The sequence below is a fragment of the Protomyctophum parallelum genome, assembly GCF_964188405.1.
Source record: "Protomyctophum parallelum genome assembly, chromosome: 1".
Classification (NCBI taxonomy): domain Eukaryota; kingdom Metazoa; phylum Chordata; class Actinopteri; order Myctophiformes; family Myctophidae; genus Protomyctophum; species Protomyctophum parallelum.
The window spans coordinates 56,047,399-56,072,617 of record NC_139697.1 but is presented as its reverse complement, the minus strand read 5'-3'; the positions used below and the strand labels follow the sequence as shown (position 1 = coordinate 56,072,617).

Here is a 25,219-nt window from a genome sequence, read left to right as displayed (position 1 = left end):
AAAACATTTATTTTTTAAACGTGCGTGAAATAAAACTACTAGCTGTAATCTGCAATTATAGTCAAGAATTGCAATTGCATTGTACTAACGGAGGTTTATTGTGATGATTGTCTTGTGTAAATTTATTGTAGTTAACTATTCTTTTTCTTTCCTTCTTTTTTTTTTCCTCCCGTTAATGTACTGCTGAAAGTGAAGAATTTTGTACATTTACAGGATTACAGTAAACACTGTATTTCACTTTCGCTTCCATTTCTAACGTGTGTACAAATGTAATCAAATAGACTTTAAGGGTTCATTTGGTTACATACACTCTCATAGTTAAATTAAAACGTATTTGACTCTGTATGTGTGTGTGTGTGTGTGTGTGTGTGTGTGTGTGTGTGTGTGTGTGTGTGTGTGTGTGTGTGCATGCGTGGTGTGCGTGCGTGCGAGAGACACCTACCTTTACACCCTGCATGTTTCTCAGCTCCTGCTTACAGCGTAGTAGTTCCCGCTAGCAGACAATGGACCACAAGTTAAATATTTATCACACTGTGTCCTTAAGGCTAACATGTACAGAAATGAGAAATTATCTGTAGCTTCTTCCACTATAACTGAACACAATATTAAAGAATACAGACATTTAATTGTTAATATGAGCTTAAAACTATATATTTGAGTAGGTACACGACGCCAATATGTCCCCATAATAAATAATGAACACTGACAGCATATGGCAGCAACATTTGGAAAAGAAAGAAATACAAAACCACTTGAAAAACAAACGTCTTACCTTAAATTCCTGAGCTTCCTCCATACTCTGATCCAAACGACTGCGAGTTATCACCTGCAAAGAAAGAGAGGAACGAGAAAGAGAGAGAGTGGAATAAAAGGCTTGTGTGTGTGTTTGTGAGAACCACACTGGATTGACGGAATATAAGAAGGAAAACGGATACCTGTGTAACATTGTGTGTGTGTGTGTGTGTGTGTGTGTGTGTGTGTGTGTGTGTGTGTGTGTGTGTGTGTGTGTGTGTGTGTGTGTGTGTGTGTGTGTGTGCGTGCATGCGTGCGTGCGTGCGCGTTGATGGTGCGCCAGCACACACACAAAGAAACTTGATCTGTGCCATACAAAAGAGCTAGCGAAACAGAATGAGAGAGAGAGAGAGAACAGAACTTAAGACCCCAAGCAGATGAGGTAGAGAGTGATAGAGAGAGGGAGAGAAAGAGAGACAGAGCATACAGAGAGAGAGAGAAATAATCCAACAACCGTAAGAAGAGAGAAACAACATGGAAATCTAAGACACCGAAAAATATATCACTACCAGTTGTTGCTGAGAATCGTCTCCTTCCAAACTCACAGACACCTCCTGCTCGTCCTCAGGCAACGCACCGTTCAGCAGCAAAGCCTTGGGAACGCACACACAGGAAACCAACACGTTTAACGCTAGCTTGCTCTTTGGAGGGACTCGTCTAGTGTTCAGATAACTCCATTCTGTGTATGACCTCTCAAAACAGTAGCTTATCTGATGTGTGTCTGTGTGTGTGTGTGTGTGTGTGTGTGTGCGTGTGCGTGCGTGTGTGTGTGTGGGTGTGTGTGTGTGTGTGTGTGTGTGTGTGTGTGATTATAACTTTTTACAGGTCAGAAAGTAGAGCCCCACCCTAGTGCTCACAAGAAGAATAACAATAATAACATTTTGTGGACAGACCAACCAACTGTGTCTCACTTCCCAAAAGGCATATTATGACAAACGTCACCATGCATGTGCCTTGAAGGGGGGAACGTTTCATTTACCGTAGTCCAGTTCTCAGTGTTTATAACGGTCCGACAAAAAACGGTTAAAATCGTCGGAGGTGAGCGAGGTGAGCAATCTTAGGTGAGCGAGTTGCCATGCCGAGCGCTGCGAAGAAAGATTCTGCCAATACTAAGTAAAATAATTTATCGCGTGATAATATAAAATATTTAATATATTTTATTAAATTGTGGCTGCAATTGTACCATTTACTTTATTCCTAATTATTTTATTACGCATTTGTATCAGATTGGTACTCGAACGATACACAAGTTATCAGAATTGGTATGGAGAAGTTCAAAGATACTGGAGGCATCAGAACTAATACAAATATAATGATGTCTCAGAGATGTATCAAATGGGGGTCCGTGGCCTAATTCATATGAAACTGGCGGTCCTAAGAGAATTACTGGTGTAAACAACAGTCTGTCTGTACCTGTAAAGCATCCATCCATGTACAGTAAACGACAATCTGTTTGTACCTGTAAAGCAGACACCATTTTACGAGTCTCCAGCATCTCTCTCTCCAAACTTTCACCGACAGAGTCCTCCCACACAGTCTTCACTACGATATGAGTAGCTGACTCAGCTGACACCGCACGCACACGCACACGCGCACGCGCACGCGCACGCGCACACGCACACGCACACGCACACGCACACGCACACGCACACGCACACGCACACGCACACGCACACGCACACGCACACGCACACGCACACGCACACACACACACACACACACACACACACACACACACACACACACACACACACACACACACACACACACACACACACACACACACACACACACACAGAGAGAGAGAGAGAGAGAGAGAGAGAGAGAGAATTAGGTGTTCAACAATGAAACTGCAATCTTTGAATGAATTGGTGTCAGGTGATTCATGGGAACTCACTGCTCCTGTCGTCCTGCTGTGTGTCCTCTGAATGACTGCTAGGGGGCACTCTGGGAGAGTCTAGAGGGCTGATGGAACTGAGACTTTGAGAGGGAAAAGAATATGCCATTTAATTTCCTTTAAGATGTACAGTACAGACACCAGTTCTAAACTAGGTAACTGATTCATTTCAGCCCAAAACTTATGGTAGCATCTATCCAAATAGAAAAAAGTAATAAAAAGTGCAGATGCAAAGATAACAAAGCCAGATTTAGACGTTCTAACACAGTGTCAAAAATAGCTGATCTACTGTATATCTACTGTAAGTTCACAAGGCGTCACAATGTGACATGTGATATTGTAGATCTGTTATATTCAATCTACAACACCATCATACAATGGAATATAAATTAAGTATAAGTTAGTGCCATACATATTTGAGTGACTAAGGACTACTATTTGAAGACTGTTTATTGTTTATTGTTATTGTTATATGTTTGATGTTTATTGACATGTTTGATGTAATGTTTTGTCTATGTGTTGTGCCCAAGGACCCCCTCTAAAACAAGATGATGTATCTCAAGGGGCTTAACCTTTTTTTTTTTTTTTTTAAGATATTTTTTTTGTGGCTTACGCCTTTATTGATTTTTTAAGGGATAGAAAGTAGGCTGACAGGAAACGGGAGAGAGATGGGGGGATGACATGCGGTAAAGGCCGTGTCGGGTCCGGGAGTCGAACCCGCGGCACACCGCGACTGGATCACCAGTCCGGTGCCCAGACCGTTACGCTACGGCCTGGGCGGGGCTTAACCTTTAAATAGAATTTCAATAAATAAAACCTTACAACTGATTTGATTCCCTTGACTGAATTCTCCAACATCCCTAACCACTGCTAGATCCCTTAACCCTTGCACTAAACCTTTTCAAACCCTGAATCTACAGTATCCCCAGATGATGTCAAATTAAACAACTACTTGTAAAACTAAGTACCAGCAAAATGCAAGCACACACACACACACACACACACACACACACACACACACACACACACACACACACACACACACACACACACACACACACACACACACACACACACACACACACACACACACACACACACCTTACCATTTCATTTGAATCCCACCCATCGTGGCTTAAAGTCGACCCAAATTGTATGTACAGTATGTTATCCGGACAGTAAGCCTGCATGTGTATCTATCTTGAGTCAGAATCTGAACAAACTTATGACTCATGGCTCACCCCACCCCTCTAGCCCACCTCTAGCTACACGGTTATCTCCATGACAACCACAGCAGCTCAATACCACCCACCCCCAACACCACCACCCCCCACATACTGTAGAAGCATCACTTGCTGCGTTTTTTTGGTTTATTTTTAGGTCATTTTAGGTACAGTATTGTGTCTCTCCGATGTCTGCAATCAATGTACATACATCTATTGTGCATCAGTGCATGTGACATGGAAAAGCACACAGATGTTATTTACAGCATGGAGGTGCTTACACGGATCTCAGAGATTTGTTGGCACGCGCACGCCGCACACACAGACACCATGTGATTGGTGAACTAAAAAGACCAATTATTCCTCTCCTCTATCACCCCCGTCTAAGATACTTTTTATAGTGCCCTGAAGTCTGACGATCAAACACTGTCAACTGCCGCAGGCACACGCTTGCTCGCACGCACACACTCACGCACGCACGTGGCCCACTATTCAAAGGCCTTTGGATAGAAATGAAACAGACTCCATGCAGTCATACTTTCAGTTAGAGTGCTGCAGAGGCAGACCCCCTTTTTGAAACCAGTCCCTTGACTTGAGTGTCTGTGACTGTAACCAGCTGATGGTCGTTGACGCTTAATTCATGCATCAAGGCAGGCAATTATGTTTCTGCACTGTCAAATAGGTCTACATCTATTCTAAGATAGCATCTTAAATAAATGTTGTGAAAATGTGTTGTGACTTTGATTGAAAAGTTTTAATACAAATAGTTCCAACGGCATGGAAGGTTGCAAATATGCTTATCGGTGTTGCGAGGATGAGGGGGTACCTGGGCCAAAAAGGTTTTGGAACCCCTGTGCTAACTAAGCAACACCCCATTCAAATAATGAATTGTCCAGTGACACAGTAGAGTGTGTGGAGGGTTACCTGCTTGGCTGAGTGCTGTCCGTCTCCTCTGGAGGGCCTTTCTCTTTCTCATACTGTTCAACCATTGCACGCACACACACACTACCTTCTTCATCAACCCTCCACCCACTGCAGGGAACATACAACAAAACACAGATGCTATAGATTCAACGATAAGAGGTTCAAAATGTTTCCCTGTTAAGTTGCATTTAAGATGTAAACGATCTGAAATAAAAAACAAGTTTGTGCTAGGAACTGTATCTCTCACTAGGAACTCAGCACACCAAGCTTTCTGAAACTGCACGTGACAAGTGGCCGTCTGTGACGTGACATCTATGATGACTCTATGACATGACTCGATCTTACCGCCATTTACTTAAACATAATTAGAAATGTGTGCTCCATGGAGCACAGATCTCCCCCAGCTGGGTTGCCTACCCATGGCTGTGTCAGACGTGGGGTGCAGCCACTATTGTAGGCGACTAAGATCGCAGGCTGGACACATGACATCCCAGATTCACAAGGATGCCACTCTATAATATTTAGGACGACCGTTGAGCCGATTCTACTCTATGGCTCCGAGACATGGACACTTTTAGTGGGGTTCCGTCTCCATGTTAAATTTAGTTGTCATTTACAACTCATGTAAAAGTTTCACTTTCAGTACTAATTTGAAGGTGAGGGTCTATAGAACCATTTTGGTTCGAGTGGCAATCACCAAAATAAAATAATTGGCCTATAGGGGGCGTAGTCAGGTGCCAACCCCCATCAGCGCTACCAAAATATGTAAACTGTTGTAACTTTTGATTAAATTATCCAATCTGAACATATGATATATGTATGGATTCACAATCAGGAGTAGCATTTGGTACTTAAACCTTATTACACATATAATATTTCTTTCCACCCAGTATTGGTGTAAATACACAAAAATAGCAGGAAAAACGAGCTAAAAACTAGTAGTGGGGTCCCTAGACAGACCGTCATTTACAACTCAACAAAAGTTTAACTTTCACTTCTAATTTGTAGATAATGACCTATAGAGCAATTTTAGTTTGAGTGGCAAGTCTACAAATTAAAAAAATATATATTTTTGCCAAACTTCCAAAATGGCCAAAATCGGAATTATGTTTATTTGAAAGATGTCTTAATTTTCTTATATTGCTGTTTTTTCTTTGTTTTTCTTGCTATATCAAGTTAATCCTGCGTGAGGAATCAACTGGATTTCAAATATTAATGTTTTGAATAATCTGATATAGAAACAAAATAAAGATGGCTGCCAATGTACATTGAATTACTACATTACGCCTAACTTCTATCCTGTTGAACCTAGAATGGTGATGTTGGTGCCTATACCTATGTTATCATGAATGACTAATTGTATAAAAACAAAATACATATAATAGGACAATATATAATATTTCACAAAAATGAGACAATGCAGTACATATGTGGGGAACTAAAGTTAGATATTGGAATATAATACACCACTCCTGTGTTATATTTGTTTATTTTATTAGTTACTATGTACAGTACTGCCACTATAGGGGGCAGAGTAGCAGGTGTGTCTTAATTGTTCAGACTTGGTAGCTTGTTAGTTATAAGACTGTGTACATAAATCTACTGATGCCTAGTCTGGACACATCCTCAGTGATGTTCCTGGAATCTTAGAGCGTTTCGGGTCTTTCAACATCATACGCCCTCCTCCAGGTGACCCAGCCAGGGTTGATCAGACCTAGAGCTTGTGTCCAGACGGCTAGCTAGCTACCATGACTCCAAGGCTCCCCTCTTTTGAGCCACAGCCATCTTGAGGCTCTCTCATGCCTCCACCTGTACCGTCCATCTCCAAGTGCCCTTGTACAGCAACTGAGGATGTGTTCCAGGGTCCCTCGCTTGGAACACAGTGGGCATGCTGGTGTCTCTGCTATGCCCCATATGTGCAGGTTTGACGGGCTTGGAAGCATACACTGCCATGATGAGAAATTTGATGCGGTGAGGCTCAGCTTTCCAAAGCTCTGCCCAGGTCACTTTCCTCTCAACCGCATTCTCCCATCTCGTCCAAGCTCCCTGTTGCTTCAGTCCCACAGCCTTGCAGGTTCTGGTCTCCTCCACTGCAGCTCTCACCTCATCCTGAACAGGGCTTCGCCTTTCCTTCCCCCTGGTGTTCATTTGGGGACTCGGAAAGGAACCTAGCCCTGCTCGGCCTCGTGTGACCACGCCCACCATGCACCTGTGGTGCAGCCTTGCCTCTACCTCTTGAACTGCTTCCTCTGCCCTCCATTTCCTGCCAGTCCTCACTTGGATCCCTGCTTTAGCCACCTTCGGATCACTTGAGTCCCTGTACTGAACCACTTCTCTGGCTCTAGTTACCTTGAATTCCTCCTCCAGGGATTTGAAAGGCAGTTGCAGTTTGTTGGTGTTTCCGTAGAGTGCAATGCTGCTCAGGCTCCTTGGTAGTCCGAGCCATCTCCGGAGGTGGTTGCTGACCCTCCTCTCCGACATCTGGTTCAGGGGCTTCTATGAGGTTGTTGCACTATTCCAACTCCTGCTCTCTTGCAGGGTCGCTGTACGTCTGCTTCAGATGTTGGTCTATGTCTTCCTGCGAGGAGGCCAGTTTACCACTGCGCTTCTGCCCCAGCAAATCCTTGGTGAACTTGAAGCAGCACGTTTGCGTGCCCTCTCACGCCGCCGCCTCCGGATGTGCTGTGGCATTGGCAAGAAGATCATGCCGGACTGGTGCACCTGTTAATCGTAATAAATGTCTCTTTTGTGGTGAAGAAACACTTGACCATTCATTCCAGAAAGTAGAACTCACCCAAGAGATAAACAACAAGGCAGTTGCGCTGGGAGAACTCCATGACTATCCATATTCATAAAAAACACTTTAGGATCCTTCATGACATGTTTAACTTTTTTCAGTGGCGTCACTACGCAGCAACAGGCCCTGACGCAGGATGGTCCAGAGTGCCCCCCCCCCCCCCCCCCCACCAAGCCGCTATAGAAACTAATTAACCATGTTTAAAACAATGGTTTTGTATCAGACCAAACACTACTCTAAAATAAAAAGATTCAAGCTGTGGCAAGTGGCATTATATATCAAATTCGGTCTTAGCCAATTATGAAAAGAAACTAAGAAAACAGCCAAAACAATGCGCTATCAATCTATAAGGCCATGTTGCGCAGCACGGAAAACTAAAAAGTGGCAAGCTAGAAATGCTTAATAAAGTAAACAACAAAATAATCAAGTACTGTAAAACACTGGCATTTTATTTTAAACTATTAATTTTGTTTCTCAAAGCTGTTTTGACCACAATAAATGAGCTGATGGGCAGAATGGACAGTTGTTGCGCAGCAGCGGCAGCGCGCTGTATGCGCCCATGCACAATTAATTATGCTCAAGTCCTCCATGTAAAATGCAGCAACATTCCATTTCCAACACAACAATGTCCATATGAAATCTCCATATCTCCATATGAAAAGCTTCGTTTGAAGACCACCCACAGGCAGCAGGTCACTTGAATTAGCACCTTGGACAGCGGGTTGAGAGGAGAAAAAAAGAGAGAAAAAAAGAGGTGAAGTTGAGCTATAAAAATCACCACGAAACCACGAAAATTAGACAGCAATTATGTAATTAAATAAATAGGCTTTGCCTCTGCGCTCTGCTTACCTTATAGGTGAACCTTCCGGGATTTTCTCTCTGCAAAATCATCTATCAGTTCCTTCACATCCAGCTGGCGTGCACGGGTATTCTCGATGGACAGAGTGGCAAGTCCACTGAGCCGACCCTGTCCCATTGTACTCCTCAGATAACTTTTGATCAGCTTTAATTTTGAGAATGAACGTTCGGCTGATGCCACTGTGACTGGAATGGTTAGGAAAAGCAGACTTCGCCAAAACTAGCACTATGCTGCTGTTCTCCACAATAAGCAGTTTTGTGAGCTCTCGGATGGTCTTCACGTTTGGAATGCTGTCTCTCAGGCACTCACGGAATGATACAAGTTGAATGGGGAATTTACAGGTTAAGTCGTGATTGTATTTTTCTACAATGGTTTGCGACGTAAAATCAACCTCAGTTAACAATATATTGTTAAGGGGCCCGGCCGCCTCTTTATTTATTTTTATTTTTTAAATTTGCCACCTCTTTTTTTTTCTCCCGACCTGGGTGTGCCCTCAGGCGTCATGGGCCCCCACGCAATCGCGTTGTCTGCGTCACGGTAGTGACGCCCCTGACTTTTTTGCTTACCTTCAAAATATCAATACCACAAGAGAGCAATCAGTGCAGCTCATGCTCTTCTGCAGTATGCTTAGTATTATAACTAACAAGCTACCAAGTCTGAACAATTAAGACACACCTGCTACTCTGCCCCCTATAGTGGCAGTACATAGTATAAGTAATTAAATAAAATAAACAAATATAACACAGGAGTGGTGTATTATATTCCAATATCTAACTTTAGTTCCCCACATATGTACTGCATTGTCTCATTTTTGTGAAATATTATATATTGTCCTATTATATGTATTTTGTTTTTATACAATTAGTCATTCATAGGCACCAACATCACCATTCTAGGCTCAACAGGATAGAAGTTAGGCGTAATGTAGTAATTCAATGTACATTGGCAGCCATCTTTATTTTGTTTCTATATCAGATTATTCAAAACATTAATATTTGAAATCCAGTTGATTCCTCACACAGGATTAACTTGATATAGCAAGAAAAACAAAGAAAAAACAGCAATAAGAAAATTAAGACATCTTTCAAATAAACATAATTCCGATTTTGGCCATTTTGGAAATTTGGCAAAAATATATATTTCTAGACTTGCCACTCAAACTAAAATTGCTCTATAGGTCATTATCTACAAATTAGAAGTGAAAATTAAACTTTTGTTGAGTTGTAAATGACGGTCTGTCTAGGGACCCCACTACTAGTTTTTAGCTCGTTTTTCCTGCTGTTTTTGTGGATATACACCAATACTGGGTGGAAAGAAATATTATATGTTTAATAAGGTTTAAGTACCAAATGCTACTCCTGATTGTGAATCCATACATATATCATATGTTCAGATTGGATAATTTAATCAAAAGTTACAACAGTTTAGCGCTGATGGAGGTTGGCACCTGACTACGCCCCCTATAGGCCAATTATTTTATTTTGGTGATTGCCACTCGAACCAAAATGGTTCTATAGACCCTCACCTTCAAATTAGTACTGAAAGCAGGGGGGCAGTCAGCCAGATATTTCGTGAAGCCTCATTTGAAATCGGTAGTTCATATAATGGCCTGTTGTGGCGCTGGACTGGACCCAAAAAGCCCCATAGCTCCATAGAGGCCCATGTATTTTGGCCCAACTTCACCTAGACTGTATTACCTTAATAAACATGGTCATGAATACTTTCTTCTTCCAGTCACTAGTTTAAAGTCTCATTTCTAATGTCATAATATTCTTTTTGGAAAATTATGGTCCCATTAATTAAAAAAATGACCATAAAGAAAAAAAAACATCGCGTATGTTCTGAGGGGCGTGGCTACCGTTACAGTCTATGATCGGGATTCCCCTCCCACTCGAGTCAAAATAAAAACCAACAGAGAAGAAGGGGGGAAGTCCCGCCTCGTTGTCTGGGCAGCCAATGGCCAGCTGGTCCAAAACGGAGCCAGCCAATGGCCAGCTGGTACCAAACGGATCTAGAAAGATGGCGACTTACATCAGGAATTACCATATTATTACAGGCTTCATTTTACGTTCATGTTAGACCCGGCGAACGCTTTGTCCATATTTTTTACAGTCTATGACTGAAAGTGAAACTTTTACATGAGTTGTAAATGACAACTAAATTTAACATGGAGACGGAACCCCACTATTTCAAAGAAACTAGAGAAACGGTTGGATGGCACTTACACCCGCCTTCTAATGAGAGCGCAAAGTCTGTCTTGGAAGAGCCACCCATCGACTAATCTAACATATGGCAACCTTCCCCGTGTTTCTTCACTAGTCCGATCCAGAAGAAGTCAGTTTGCCGGCCACTGCTACAGAGCTGACAATGAGGTTATATCTTCCCTTCTTCTCTGGAGTCCTGCCTCAAAGCAGACCAGAAAACTGTCGTTCCCTGATGTCATTGCTAGGGACACAGGCATCAGTAAGCAGGAACTGGGGATGGCAATGAAGGACCGGGAAGTCTGGCGTGATATTGAGAAATCCACGATCTCGGCCGCGGTCGAAAAATGATGATGATGATATCAGACCCAAATTTGTTACATCTGCATCTGTCCCACTGCTGCTTGTAGAGCACTTTGAACTGCATTTAATGTGCTATACAATTCAACGTGGATATGATCATGTTTCTGACTGGCTGTTGCAGTGTGTATGTTTCCCCAGCAGGGGTCAATGAAGGAAAGATGTATGCCAACCATGTAAAGGAAGAAAAGCAGGTGCTTCCTCTGGATACTGCCCTTGGTTAAGGGAAGGCAGTGGGTGCTCAGTTATAAATACAACTCATAAACCACCAAAGTGGGAAAAAGCGGCATTTCTCAATATTTTATTGAGAACGCTTAAGCGTTTCGGCAACAGCCTTCCTCAGAGCATATTAATAAGATTTAAAAAATAAAATAAACGTATGCCAACCATATCTGTTCAGTCAGAGACAGAACAGTAGGAAACAAAAGAGCTAAAAGTGACATTGTAAATTATTTTACCATATAATACTTTACAGTTTCATACAGTAAAACCGTTAGTTTTGTATGAATGCACGTGTGTTTGCATACCTGCGTAGGTGTGTATGGCGCGTGGGTTGTGCGGCGTCATGTCGTGCTGTCACCAATGCAGCAGCTGCACCCTGCACCAACGCAACGGTGGAATGAGGATTGTGATTGGTCACGCCTCTTGATAAGCTCCTCCCACTCCCAGTGGCAGTTCTGTGATTGGCTGATGGTTTAAAGTGAGCCGCCAGTGCCAGGATCATCCTCATCACAGCTTTCAGATTACCATCCACTATGTCTGCAATAGTAACAACATAATGATGATACATTATTTATGATACATACATAGCATTTCTTAAACTGACTTTTTGAGCGGTGCTAACCACTCCAACATGTGACTCTGTATGTCTGGGTCTCCATTAGTCGGTAGCAACACGGTTACTGTGGTTACCGCCATGTGAGATAGTGTGGGTCTATACATCATCTACATCATCATCATCATCATGATCAAATGCACCACTCATTTCACATGGGTGTGATTTTTTTGGCTCGTGTGTTGGCCCAAATCCCTAATCAGGGATCATCACAGTTCATCTGGTCTTGTTTCAGCTCACTGAAGAGGAACATATTTGACAAGGAGACAAAATCACCTCTTCTCATATCATTGTCGGGTACCTTGTACTGTACGTCCAAAAAATATACCTCCAATGGTTATTATTTAGTCACAAGCTCTTATATTGAATATTTATAAAATGAACTACAAGCTCGCAATGGGTCACATCATGTTTGTTGTACTGTAGTTGTATAACGAAGTAGGGCATTAACATATGAAAAACCATAAGAAGTTGAAATATGTCCCCACACCTCTAGCTGACTGGATTCATACAGCATTAAATAACACCTTGAGGGCCCAGGACTATTTAATCCATTAATAAAATGTGCCCATCGTCAACAAGCGGCTGTATAGCGATGCCATCAGTTTTCATAGCACTAATTTGACGGAAATGATCAATCTCCGTCTCGAGACTCGGGCACAAGACTTTGATGATTTACGTCATGGGCCCCGATGGTGTTAATGGTGGGCAGGAATTCTTTTTAAGGAATGGGAGTCTGAGGATTTGCCTCCAGCACATGTATGGTTCACTCAGCTTGGTATTGTGGCTGCTTTGGAGAAGTTATCTTTTAAGATGAATACTCAGTTACGTAGATAAATATGATTCGAAGTGGAACATGTTACAGGCCCTTGATGTGATCCAGGCAATGCCCTTCTGATTGTTCACTGTCTTAGTATACGATACGGTTGATGATGCTGCGTGTTTGGTCGTGTAAACTAATTTAAAAAAAATATTTTTTGTTTTATTTGTATTTGTTTATCTTGTCTATCCTTGTTTTATAATATGTTTTTGTGCTCATACATAATGTCCATGCATACGTATTCTGTTGTTGTTGCTTGTGTTTGTTTTTTTGTCTATTTGTAAAAAATCCAAATAAAGTGCTGATCATAAAAATAAAAAATATGGAGATTCAAGGTTTCTGCCCGACAGTGACGATGTCCTAGAGCAGGTGATGTAATGATATATGCCATGGTGAACTGAAAACTATTGCCAATGGTTTGGCACAACAACCACCGAGAATGTCACATGGTTCGGCTAGCTTGTGCAAGGCTTGTTGAGTGGCTCATGAGAGCGACTTCATTTCGTGTCTGCCATGGTAAATGAAGAGGCTGATTATTCACTCTAATAATAATCAAGATGTGGGTGCACAATGTGCATGCGTTTTAAAAAGCAGAAGTCAAAGTCTTTTACGACTTAATATGGTACGACCTATGCCAGAAACAAATAGAAACCCACGATTCTTAATTGAGACAGTGACAGTGACAGTGACAGTGACAGTGACAGTGACTGTCTGAGAGACAGAGAGAGGAGACAGATTGAGGAAGAATGAGAGGAAGGAGAGAGAAAAAGAGGAAGAAGGCGTTTTACCTCTTGCAGATATGTGTGACATGCGGATGTGTTTGGAGGAGATGAACTGCAGCACTCGTTCCACATTCTCCTTGCTCTCCTCTCTGCTCCTCGGAGTCAAATACACGCCCTCCAACACCTCCCCAGCTGTCAACATGAAGAAAGTTTGTCAATCTACATACGTGTCCACACACCTTTCACCCCGGGAAAAGCATCATTCCAGATTTGAACCACTTTAACCATATACTTTGGCTATTCAAAAATAGCAGATATACAAGGTCACAGCACGTCACTACATGCCCCTCTATGAGCTTGTAGATCCGCAGCCAAATACATATAATTTTGGTGGTCCTTGACATGAAAACGTTTGAGCACATAGGTTTTTCAGAAAACTGTAGAAGTCATTTTTAGAATCGACCTCAGGTCTTAATGGTAAAGTAGCTACTGTTTGTTTGAGGGACCGTTATAAGACAGCTCTCTCTCTTACATTCCCATACAAATACCACAATTGAGGAGCACACTTTTCTAATCACAGTCAAATTCCCTTTTAGTGGTTAGTTGGTTCATCTGGGTTACCCGACTGACTTGGCTGTTGTCTGGGGGTGATTAGCAGAGAGGAGTGTAACACAAGACATCTTAGTGTAGTCAGGGGTGTCGAACTCAACTTGGGGCGAGGGCCGCATTGGTCAAAAGGTCACTTGATGGGGGCCACAACCAGTTGCGGACGCACGCTCGATGTCTCAGTCAGTCACTGCTATAATATCTATCTATCTATTTTTACATTTTCTTAAAACAGTCTTGTGGTTTTGTTTGTCCCACTACACTGTAGTGGGACAAACAAAACCACAAGACTGTTTTGTTCATAAATTATCATAGGTCTTTTAAGTTTGTCGACACTGAACAATCCAAGGAGCAAGGACATTGTTAGATTGGAGCCAAGGACCTGCGCTGGCCAGGAAACACAGCCACGAGGAATTCCAACGAAGGGCTTGGAAACCAGCGATGCTACAGGAAATAGCATATAGTAACTCACGTTTGCACATACAGTATATGTGACCAGGTTTGACTGAGAGCCTGCCATTACGCAAAGTGTTTTAAATCCAAAATGAGTTAATAGCACAGGCAGACTCTTCACATACTAGAGAATGTCTGATATACGGTAAGTGTCAGAGCTGAAATTGACATCTAAATATGAAATAAATGCTTAAACATGTAGCTAGGTGTAATGTTAAAGACCACAGAAGTGAACCTTTCAAGCCTGTTTTCTCAACTCGCTGCAAGACATTACTCTATAAGCCATATCTCCAAAACTGGTGGGTCAAACTTAACAACCAATGTCAATTTGAAGCTATGATTCCCTGCTTTCATATGACAAAAAAACAAAAATTTGAATAAATGTAATGGCAGTCCCTAAGTGACTGAGCAGATATAATTTGGGTAATTAAGCCGTGGCATCTGACATAATAATTTGATTGTGATCCAATTAAGATAATAATTTTATTACTTTGCTTGATATTTTGAGTACTCTGCACAGTTTTTAATCTTAGTCTGGTTTCTATAAAGCTAGCTCTAATGCTTTTAACACGTGTGCATGTATGGAACTTTCTATATTGTAAAATTGTCAATTGTCTGTTGTAATTCGTATCCAGTGATTCTGGGATGTCAATACAACTTGCCACCTTCTCTGTCGCTTCTATCAAATCTATACAAACTCTTGGCACAGCTGAGCAACAGAGCAACAAGCAACAAGTCTAACTCTAGGCAACAAACAACAGAACTTTGTTTCTCTCAAACATGTGCATGTACTCAACTTATCCATTTAAAAGGACTAATCCATTTCAGTAGTGACATAGATTGGCCAAAATAGCAACAATGATAAAATCTCACATGGTCCAAAAGTTATAAAAAAGGGGGGGGAAATTCCCCCTTTAAATTCTTCACATTTAAACACTTTAGGGGGATACTATTTGTGTGCTTAAATAAAGGTCTTGCAATGTCTGTCTTGTCTGATTGCATTCCGTCAGTCTGATCCAACTTAATGGATTCTCTGTGCTATGCTATAGAAGGCTGTCTCTTTATCCTACGCTCAGAGGCCTAGTCCTTCTTACCATGGCTCCCTCTTGTCTCCATTCTCTATTCATGGGCACTGTCTCTACCACATCATGTCTTTCCACTTACAGAAACAGCTTTTACTCGTAGATTACGAGTTTACGCAGAGTTTCGAGATGTTGGGAGACCCGGAAGTCTGAAAGTCAAAAAGTGTCATTCAGGCCTGGGCCTGGCTTAGTGGTCCAAGCACCTTGGCTGGTAATCCAGCATGACAGTGTGTCATGGGTTCGAGTCACGATCCAGACAAACATTACTGTGCGTCTTCCTCTCTCCCTGTTTCCCGTCTACCTAGTATACCTCTATCAATAAAAGGCAAAAAGCCCCAAAGATATCAAGAAATTAATAAAGATGTGACATTCATATAGGACCATGTTGGATTTGATGCTGTGCCGTTTATCAGTTGCTCGTAGTGCGGATTAAAGGAGAATTCCATACTAAAAGGCTTTCTTACCTTTCTTTGTAGTTGTTACGTCCCCATCAAAGAGGTCCAGGTGTTATTTTGTGCAAAAGCTCCTTATTGGCTATTTCCCCTACCATAAGCCCTAAATGAATTGCATTGAATTGAATGGGATGTATGGGGTGTTGTACTAATTCGCTTATTTCCATCGCTCAAAATTATAATTTCTTTGTATGTATCCTCTCTTCATAATGTAAATAATAACCCAAGCGGCACACTTTACTACTTATTTTGATGGAAATAAGCGAATTAGCACAACACCCCATACAACCCATTCAATTAAATGCAATTCATTTAGGGCTTATGGTAGGGGAAATAGCCCATAAGGAGCTTTTGCACAAAATAACACCTGGACCTCTTTGATGGGGACGTAACAACTACAAAGAAAGGTAAGAAAGCCTTTTAGTATGGAATTCTCCTTTAACAGATCAACAAATTAAAGATCATTCAAAGGTTACTCATCACCTCGCTATTACGTTCTTTCTGCATAGTTCAGGATAGTTGTATATATATCATGTATGTTGTTCTGTAATGCTTATTGTTTTTCATGCCCTTGACAACAGTACTTTCCTTACTCTAGTCTGTACGTGTAATTCTTAACTGCTGTGCTGCCTCCCCGCAAGATCAATAAAGGTATCTATCTATCCATCTAAATTTATAACATAAGTGTAATGTAACGTAATGAAAGATTTAGCTATTGTACAAGTTGTTACAGCAAAGTATGTCTGTGATTCTGTCACAACCTCCCACGCCCCACATTTAGGCCTCACTCTCAACCCATTGTTTGGAAAGGACTGTCCTAATTTGAATAAAGAATGTCAATTGTCACTACAGGCCAAATGAATGTTACAGCAGCTTGAGCAATCTGGGTCTGTAAAACAGCACCCCCTCCCCGATCCATTCTCTCCATTCTTTTGAGGATGGTGCTTTGTATTGACCATAATCACACCATGGGCATTTTGTACATTTTGTCATACTAGGGGGAAGGGTGCATAAACTAGGGCTGAAAATGTCTGGAAATTTAGTGAACAATTTCAGAAATATTTCCATGGCTTCCACGGAAATATGTATGGCTTCCATGCTCAGGAATTATGTGGGGGAAAAGTTCTACCTAATGATAGCTCTTTTATTTTTGTGGAAAATACACATAAGGCACTACTAGGGGTACTAGTAGTGGTATCCTGATGAAGGTTTTATGGACAGTTTTCCTCTAGTGCCACCACTAGGATAGTAAGGATATATTTTCCACTTGCACCTAAGATATTTTAAAATCTGATGGGGTAAATTGCTGAGCATACTCGGCAGGTGGTGAACACTAACGTTTTTGGAGAAATGTCAGAATCTTACTTTTCTTTACGTGTCTATACACACCTGTTACTTAGCTATTTTATATTTATTTTATTGTCCCTAGAGTACATTTATAGTGTTATTAAATTACATGTATGCATGCACCAGGACTGCAGGATAGAGCATCTGTAGGACATCATGGCTGCAATGAAAACAATAGCATTCTGATTGAGTTAACTATGTTATTTTGCCATAATCAAGTTATCGATCGGTTCCTGCCCTGTCATGTTTGTCAAGTCAAAATTAACTTACAAGTCAAGGGATGAATGATTACAATTGTGGAGAAACTGACTAACTAAGTCAGTGGTTCTCATAGTGGGGTCCGGGGACCCTCAGGGTTCCTTGACGCGGTTCCAAATGGACTCTGAGCGTGTACAAATGGAACTAGAAAATTCGCAATTTAAAAAAATTGCAGAGTGTGGTTGCCGCAGTGGCTTACATATGCCCCTCCCACTAGTATTGCCAGCCAATTACAATTTCAAGTCACACCTTAGATCATGCGTAAGTCATTCGGAGGGGATTTAACCCCCGAAATTCATGTTTTTGCGACAAACGGTTACATTTCTCGCATTTGCGGCGCCCCCTATGGATGAAAATGGAATTGCTTTTAGAACTTGGTTGATTGAACCACCCCGGACATGTGATTGAAATTTGGGATGGATTGGACATTCCGTTCATGATTTATGGCATTTTTGTGATATAGGCCCCTCCTACTAACTTCGGAAGACGATTACGGCCGAACGATACGCACTTTCAAAATTCTGCGGCTCAGTTTTAATTGGATGGGTCCAGAGATCACGTGTGCCGATTTCTGTGAGATTTGAACGAAATCTGTAGGAGGAAAAGCAAAAAGTGTGTTTTGGACAAAATTCAAAATGGCGGAAAATCTATCATGGCGGAAATGGGCGTGGCCTATATGGGGAGATGCGTCATGACCCAAGGAATCCAGGGAAAAAATAATTTTGATTTTACGACCTACGGTTCAAGAGTTATAAGCCAAAAGGTAAAGTGGGCTGTTATAGCGCCACCATGAGGCCGACCTATAAAATTATAATTTTAATTAATTTTAGTGATAATTAAGAAATATCCCTAACAGTTTTGTAACTATAGTGATTACAGTCTCCGAGGAACAAATACTTTTATGTGAATTTTTGCCTTTTCCCATTCATGTCAATGGGGAAATTTAATTCACTAATAAATTCATATCAATTAAACTATACAACATTTCTCTTAACAAAATACACGCACACGATTCCCGATTTTTCCGGTCAATTTGACATATGGCTCAAGTGCGTACAGCGTACAGTGTGGGAGGTATAAAGCGTCAAAATAAAGACTACTCCAGTGAAAAAAAAATAATAATAATAATAAAGTGTCACAGTTACAAGAGTCTGGTTGCCCATTCGGGCAACCACACTAACTAGATGGATCAGAAAATCGTGTGTAATGCTTAAAATGTATTTCTCTGTACTTTGGTGACTATGTGATAGTATAACCTAAACCTGACTCCACCAGATGGAAGAGACGCTTGCTTTACATTTGTTTCACAACGAACGTCCATCTGGGATCTCTGTAGCCCAATCGCTGAAGAAAGCCATCCCTTTTTTTCAAGCTACTTGGCAGGTGATTGGGTGAGACTGTCTGTCTATCACCGTCTGGGTGTCAGGGCGTGCTAACTCTAACCAATCATATTGACGTGTCCAGGCGCGTCAACTCCGGGGGTGCGTGGTAGCTTGCGCACCCACTGGCAAAATAATAAGCCAATATGCACCCACTGAAATGAAGACTGAATATCGCCTCCCCCTAGTCACGTAGTCACACACCTTTAGGGGGGTGGGGGGCGCTTGAGCCAAGAGGTGTTGGGCGAACAGGTATTCATTCAAATGCTAATAACGTGGCTTTTGTTCTGCTGTCAGGTAGAGAGTATAAATGTTGCATACAGTACAGGCTTTACTTCCATTTGACTACTATGATGAAGCCACCTCAAGCCAAGAAGAGATTCGTCCAGTCCATGCTACAATTCGGCGCCGCCACCGCCGCTGCCGGCTAAAACACACCCTAACTAGTCCTTAATATCTACGGAAAACCCACCAATAAGCCCTTATCCAACACAAATTAACTAATTTTTCTCAAGCCGCACAATTTCACTGGAGCGCAGCGCTTATGTACGCAGACAGCACATGATACAGGCCTACATGTCCCGTCCCAAACACTGAGGACAGTGAGGAGGTAAAGTAAACTTGTTTATAATGTGGCAAGAAAAATAGATTCCAATTACTTTTCGGTGCGCACTCACCATGAATCCAAGCAGAGGTCCTCACAAGTATAGGTAAAACACCACCGCCACAGTCGCAAAAAGTTGATATCTAACTTTGGCTATAATCAGCCAAATCTCAACCGATTGGTATAATTCCAAATGGTATACTGTACACTCAATGAAATTTATATTTTCCATTTTTCATGGGCGTATAAGTCATAGAGCCAGAGAAAGGAGAGATATGGTAGGGGAAGCACTAAGCCCTGTTAGCCATGCAGCCTATATGTTTCATGAGCTGTGGTGGCTTGCACTCTCTCAATTAGGGATTTTCCCAGTGGTTAATTTCACTGATGTGTACAACCTTTATTCAAAAACTGAGCATGTATGTTTGAGGGGCGGCGGTGGCTCAGGGGTAGAGTGCCTGGATGTGCAACAGTAAGGTTGCCAGTTCGAACCCGGGCTCCCCCAGAGTTACTGTCGAAGTGTCCTTGAGCAAGACACTGAACCCCTAATTGCTCCCGATGTGCTAGTTGGTGCCTTGCATGGTTTCCGCTGCCATCGGTGTATGAATGTGTGTGTGAATGGGTGAATGTAATGCACAATCTCTGTAAAGCGCCTTGGATAAAGGCGCTATATAAATGCACCATTTACCATTTACCATATAAACCTCATTTGAAAGACTATATTCAGAGTATACTCTTCATTAGCAAACTGTAAATAAAGTACCAAACGAAAAGAGAGGGATGGGGGCGTGGCTGGGGGGGGGAAGCACTCACTGACATTATAAGAAGATAACGCCCCTGGACGTGTCTACATGACGTATAGTAGCTGTGGCAGCAGGAAAGCAAACACTAATACTAGAAAAAGTGCCCTTCTGGGCACAGGTCTCCACCAGGATGAGCAGATGTGAAGAATTCCAGGCAAAGGTTTTTCCTTGGCCTCTAGGGAGTTGGCATACAAAGTTATCCACAGATCCGTGCAGTTAGAGGTAAAAACACTTTTCGGCCAGTTATAGCGCCACCTTGAGGCTGAGTTGAAATTGTTCATGTGGCATTTCGTCCTCGGCCTAGTGGGAATGTGGGTGCACAATTTCACGGAAATCACGCAATGTGTTCATGATTTGCAGCATTTTGTTTGAAACTGAGCACTCCTGTGAACTTTGGAAGCCAATCTTAACCAATCAGGATGGAGTCTGAGAAATCTGAAAGACTGGTTTCGTTGAATGGCTCTAGAGAGACTGTGTACCAATTGTTTGTGATGTGATGTACGTGATGTTTGGACAAAATCTGTAGGTGTACTGTGCAAAAACTTGTTTTGCACAAAGCGGCCTCCTGGTGGCGCTATAACAGGCCGTTCTGGAAAGTTTGGGGCAGAGGTTCATCGTTGGTGTGTGTGTGTAAAATGTGGCATCGAGCGGGTTAACGGTGGCCGAGATTAGCTGCTCACGGACACACAGAAGGAACACACACACACACACACGGACGGACACACACACGGACGGACGGACGGAGTGCAAAACATACTCTCCCCCCATGCCTTCGGCCTGGTGGAGACAACAAAACATACTCTCCCCCCATGCCTTCGGCCTGGTGGAGACAATAATATGATTTTCCAATTTTAAGGGGAAATACAGGTGCTTCTCGATGCCGCCACACCCGGTCTCGACAAGATCCCGCCTGTAGCTGATTGGTTCGACCCGGGCACGGGACGGTTTCAACGCCAATCCCTGCGCAATCCCAAATGGAGCCTGTATTGTGAACTCAATACTGCCCCAATCTGCCGGAGTCAGGTTAAATATAAGTATATAACTAATGTCATGTGCTAGGAAAGGAACATGGTTCTGCTGTTTTAATGTTAAGACAACTCAGCAGTGATTGTTTAGAAGATGTAGTAGAGTAGACATTACATTATCATACACTTATCACATATTCTAAATGATTCTTTGTTGTCTCCACCAGGCCGAAGGCATGTGGGGAGAGTATGTTTTGCGCTCCGTCCGTCCGTGTGTCCGTCCGTCCGTGTGTCCGTCCGTGTGTCCGTCCGTCCGTCCCTCCGTGAGCAGCTAATCTCGGCCACCGTTAACCCGGTCGATGCCAAATTTTGCACACACACTCCCTGGATGCCAACGATGAACCTCTGCCCCAAACTTTCCAGAACGGCCTGTTATAGCGCCACCAGGAGGCCGCTTTGTGCAAAACAAGTTTTTGCACAGTACACCTACAGATTTTGTCCAAACATCACGCGAATTGGTACACAGTCTCTCTACAGCCATTCAATGAAACCGGTCTTTCAGATTTCTCACACTCCATCCTGATTGGTTAAGATTGGCTTCCAAAATTCACAGGAGTGCTCAGTTACAAACAAAATGCTGCTAATCATGAACACATCGCGTGATTTCCGTGAAATTGTGCACCCACATTCCCACTAGGCCGACGACGAAATGCCACATGAACAATTTCAACTCAGCCTCAAGGTGGCGCTATAACTGGCCCAAAAGTGTTTTTACCTCTAACTGCACGGATCTGTGGATAACTTTGTATGCCAACTCCCTTGAGGCCAAGGAAAAACCTTTGCCTGGAATTTTTCACATCTGCTCTTTATAGCGCCACCAGGAGGCCGACATATGTAAAACACATTTTCTATTATTACTCCTTCACATTTTATCCAAATTTCACGCAAATCGGTACACATGATCTCCATAGTCATGTGATCAACACGGAGCGGCACCATTTCCCATCTTCCATCCTGATTGGCTAAGATTGGCTTCCAAGGCTCACACGATTCGTCCATTTCCAAAAAAGGCCACAAATCACAATCAAGCAATTTCCGTTAAATTATACACGCACATTTTCACTAGGCCGAGGACGACATGCCACAATTTTTTCCTCAAAATCAGCCTCACGGTGGCGCTATAACAGGCCAATTCCTGTTTTTAGCTATAACTGCATCGATCTGTATACAACTTATGTATGCACACATGGAAAAACATTGTACCTGCATCCCTCCAACACGAACCTCCGGCCCAAATCTTCCTCAACAGCCTGTTATAGCGCCACCATGAGGCCACAACCTGACCTGCCCTGGTGGAGACCTGTGCCGATTGGCACTTTATCTAGTTTTGTATTTCTTTATGACAAAATATTTGCCTTTTGTCAACTCAGTCTGCCAAATTTGAATTGAATCTGATTGAAATCATCCAAGCAACGGACAGGAATTATATGTCAACAAAGCAGGTATGAATTGCTTTCAATTTGACTGGTAAAGAAAGACCCTGCATTACTTCATTTAGGCTGCAAATACATTGTCAGTTTTTACCCTGGCTCTGGAGTGATTGTGAAAAACTAAACCATTGCTCTGAAACCACCAAACATCCTGTGTTGTAAGCTTTGTGAAATGGTGTAGTGTGCATGCAATGACTGTGTCTGCACACTAGTTTGTCTTTGCCTGTGCATGTATGTATGTATGTATTTGGTTAAAATGGGTAGGGTTTAAAAAAAGGCAAGAGCTTGCTCTGGTGCACTGGCCTAAAAGTGGGTCCTTAAAAACTGCTAAAACTTCTGAAATGTATGTACAGTATGTAGGTATGTATGTGTGTATGTATTTTAAAAGGGGGGCTTTTTTGTAAAAATCCCTGCCCGCAATACCTTCAATATTTAAAAATAATTCAAAAATGGGGTTACCAGTGAAGGGCAAACTGCCTATTCACTGGGGACTATGCAAGGCAGAGGCGTCCACCCCCCTGAGTCCAAGTTAGACTAGACCGCATGTATGTATGTATGTATGTATGTATGTATATATAAGGAGCATGTCTTGAGTGTACAGGGTTTGATGAACTCTAGTTTTCGTCAGCTGCCGGGCGTGGCTGCACTAATAACGTTGGGGCAGGCCGCAGGCCCGTCTAGAGTTTGACAGGTATCAGTCAAAAGGGAGACATCGAAGAGGAAGGATGGATGGGGAAGGATCAACATATGGAGTTGCTGGCCAATATTGATGACATCAGGGATCTCCATATATGGGCTTAATTGACCTGTGGTCACAATAATCCTAAATCCTTTAAGAGGTCCATTTATTTTAGGAAACTGAACACTTTACTGTGTATGTATCAGTCCAAGTACCACGGGGGTGCCTGGCATCCTCAATTACAAATTCTGCCCCCAAGTTTTATGTACATAAATATTGTATATAAACATGTGTGATGTCTTGCCATTTTCAACTGCACCCTCAGTCATTCCATCCTGGAGCCGAGCCTAGTGTGTATACATGTGCTTTTGTATGTGCGTCTGTGTTTGTACTACTAACCCACTATCTCAATGAGTTGTGTGAGCACCACTCCATCCTGAAGATCACGTCGGAGGTCAGAGACAGGTTGCAGTCCTGGCTTCCTCCTCAGCTGAGCGTTTACCCAGGACACATAGGCCGCCAGTTGCTGCTGTAATGATTCAACAACACACAGACATACACAACACACGGCAGTGTGACTATCTGTTTCAGTTGACTAAATCATATCCTATTATCCTTAGCCCCTAACCCTAACTTATATATCCCTTCTACCAGTACCTAACATTAAACACTCAACCTAAAATAGCCCCTCTGAGGACCAACAAGTCATCTCCATCCTCACAAGAGTAAGTAAAGCACATACATAAACATACACAGATGACAGATGACAACATGCATGCTTTAAGCATTAATTTGCAAGGGTAGACATTTTCTATGAAAGGGATTAGGGCAGCAATGGGAGGGGGGCTCAGATGAGGTTATTGGTTTGTCATGCAGATTGGTGAACGGCATGGGGTTTGTTTGGTTAGTCTATTGTTCTGCTACAGCCAAATTAAGACTTCCCATCCGTCCGTTTCACACGGTTCGCTCCACCCTCACCGGGCCCAGTGTGGTCACGTGACTGGACATTGTCAGGGTTGATTAAAATACGATACAGAGCCCAAAAAAACCCAAAACAAAGGCAGCATAAACACATTGCATTATTTTGGGGATGTATGTATTTTAGAAATTGTAGGCATACTATTTTCTTCTTTGCTTTGTCTTTTGTTTTACTTGTTTGGTGGAAGTTACATGTGGGAGTGGGACTCTGAGTCAAATATTGTTTATTTCTGATAACTATCAATCTGTATTCTGTATCTGCCAACTCAAATAAACAAAACGGCAGTGCACGGCTTAATAAACCCCCAAATATAGGCTATACATTACTTTGAAAAACACTTTAAGCTTTCTAAATGGCTCAACAAGCCAATGTAACATACATACGTGAGGTGATATTGTGTAATATTTGCTGTACTGTAATAACGTTAGCACACTTTAGTAATAGGTTATCGCTACCTCGTTAAAGCCGCTGTGAAGGACATCCTCCAACAAACTCCCTTTAGACAGCGATGCGATCATCCTTTCAGTGGAAACCCCAGCACGTCGCACGAACGCCGAGTCTCTCGTGCATGCAGTTTCATGTGGGCCACCACCGGGACATCGGTCGGTCGGACCTGATCTTCTCTCTAGACTCTCTTGCTCTCTGTGTTTGAACAAAACGTCAACAAACGAGCACAATCGAGGGCTTTGAGCCGC

General features: G+C 42.4%; 1 protein-coding gene across 2 annotated transcripts in view; it reads right to left on the bottom strand.

The window, feature by feature from the left end:
• The window catches only part of LOC310857733 (dixin-like), a 32,229-nt gene extending 7,010 nt beyond the window's left edge, over positions 1–25,219 (bottom strand). Inside the window, exons 1-10 of one of the 2 annotated variants that reach the window (XM_083763585.1) lie at positions 24,980–25,219; positions 23,945–24,074; positions 13,497–13,622; positions 11,581–11,812; positions 4,837–4,944; positions 2,690–2,772; positions 2,252–2,358; positions 1,302–1,385; positions 773–826; positions 443–493 (exon numbers count right to left, since the gene is read on the bottom strand). In XM_083763585.1, coding sequence (XP_083619711.1) covers positions 443–493; positions 773–826; positions 1,302–1,385; positions 2,252–2,358; positions 2,690–2,772; positions 4,837–4,944; positions 11,581–11,812; positions 13,497–13,622; positions 23,945–24,074; positions 24,980–25,042 — 1,038 coding nt within the window. In that variant the 5' untranslated portion in view covers positions 25,043–25,219. The remainder of the gene's footprint in view (positions 1–442; positions 494–772; positions 827–1,301; positions 1,386–2,251; positions 2,359–2,689; positions 2,773–4,836; positions 4,945–11,580; positions 11,813–13,496; positions 13,623–23,944; positions 24,075–24,979) is intronic. The other variant, XM_083763586.1, reaches the window with a different exon arrangement.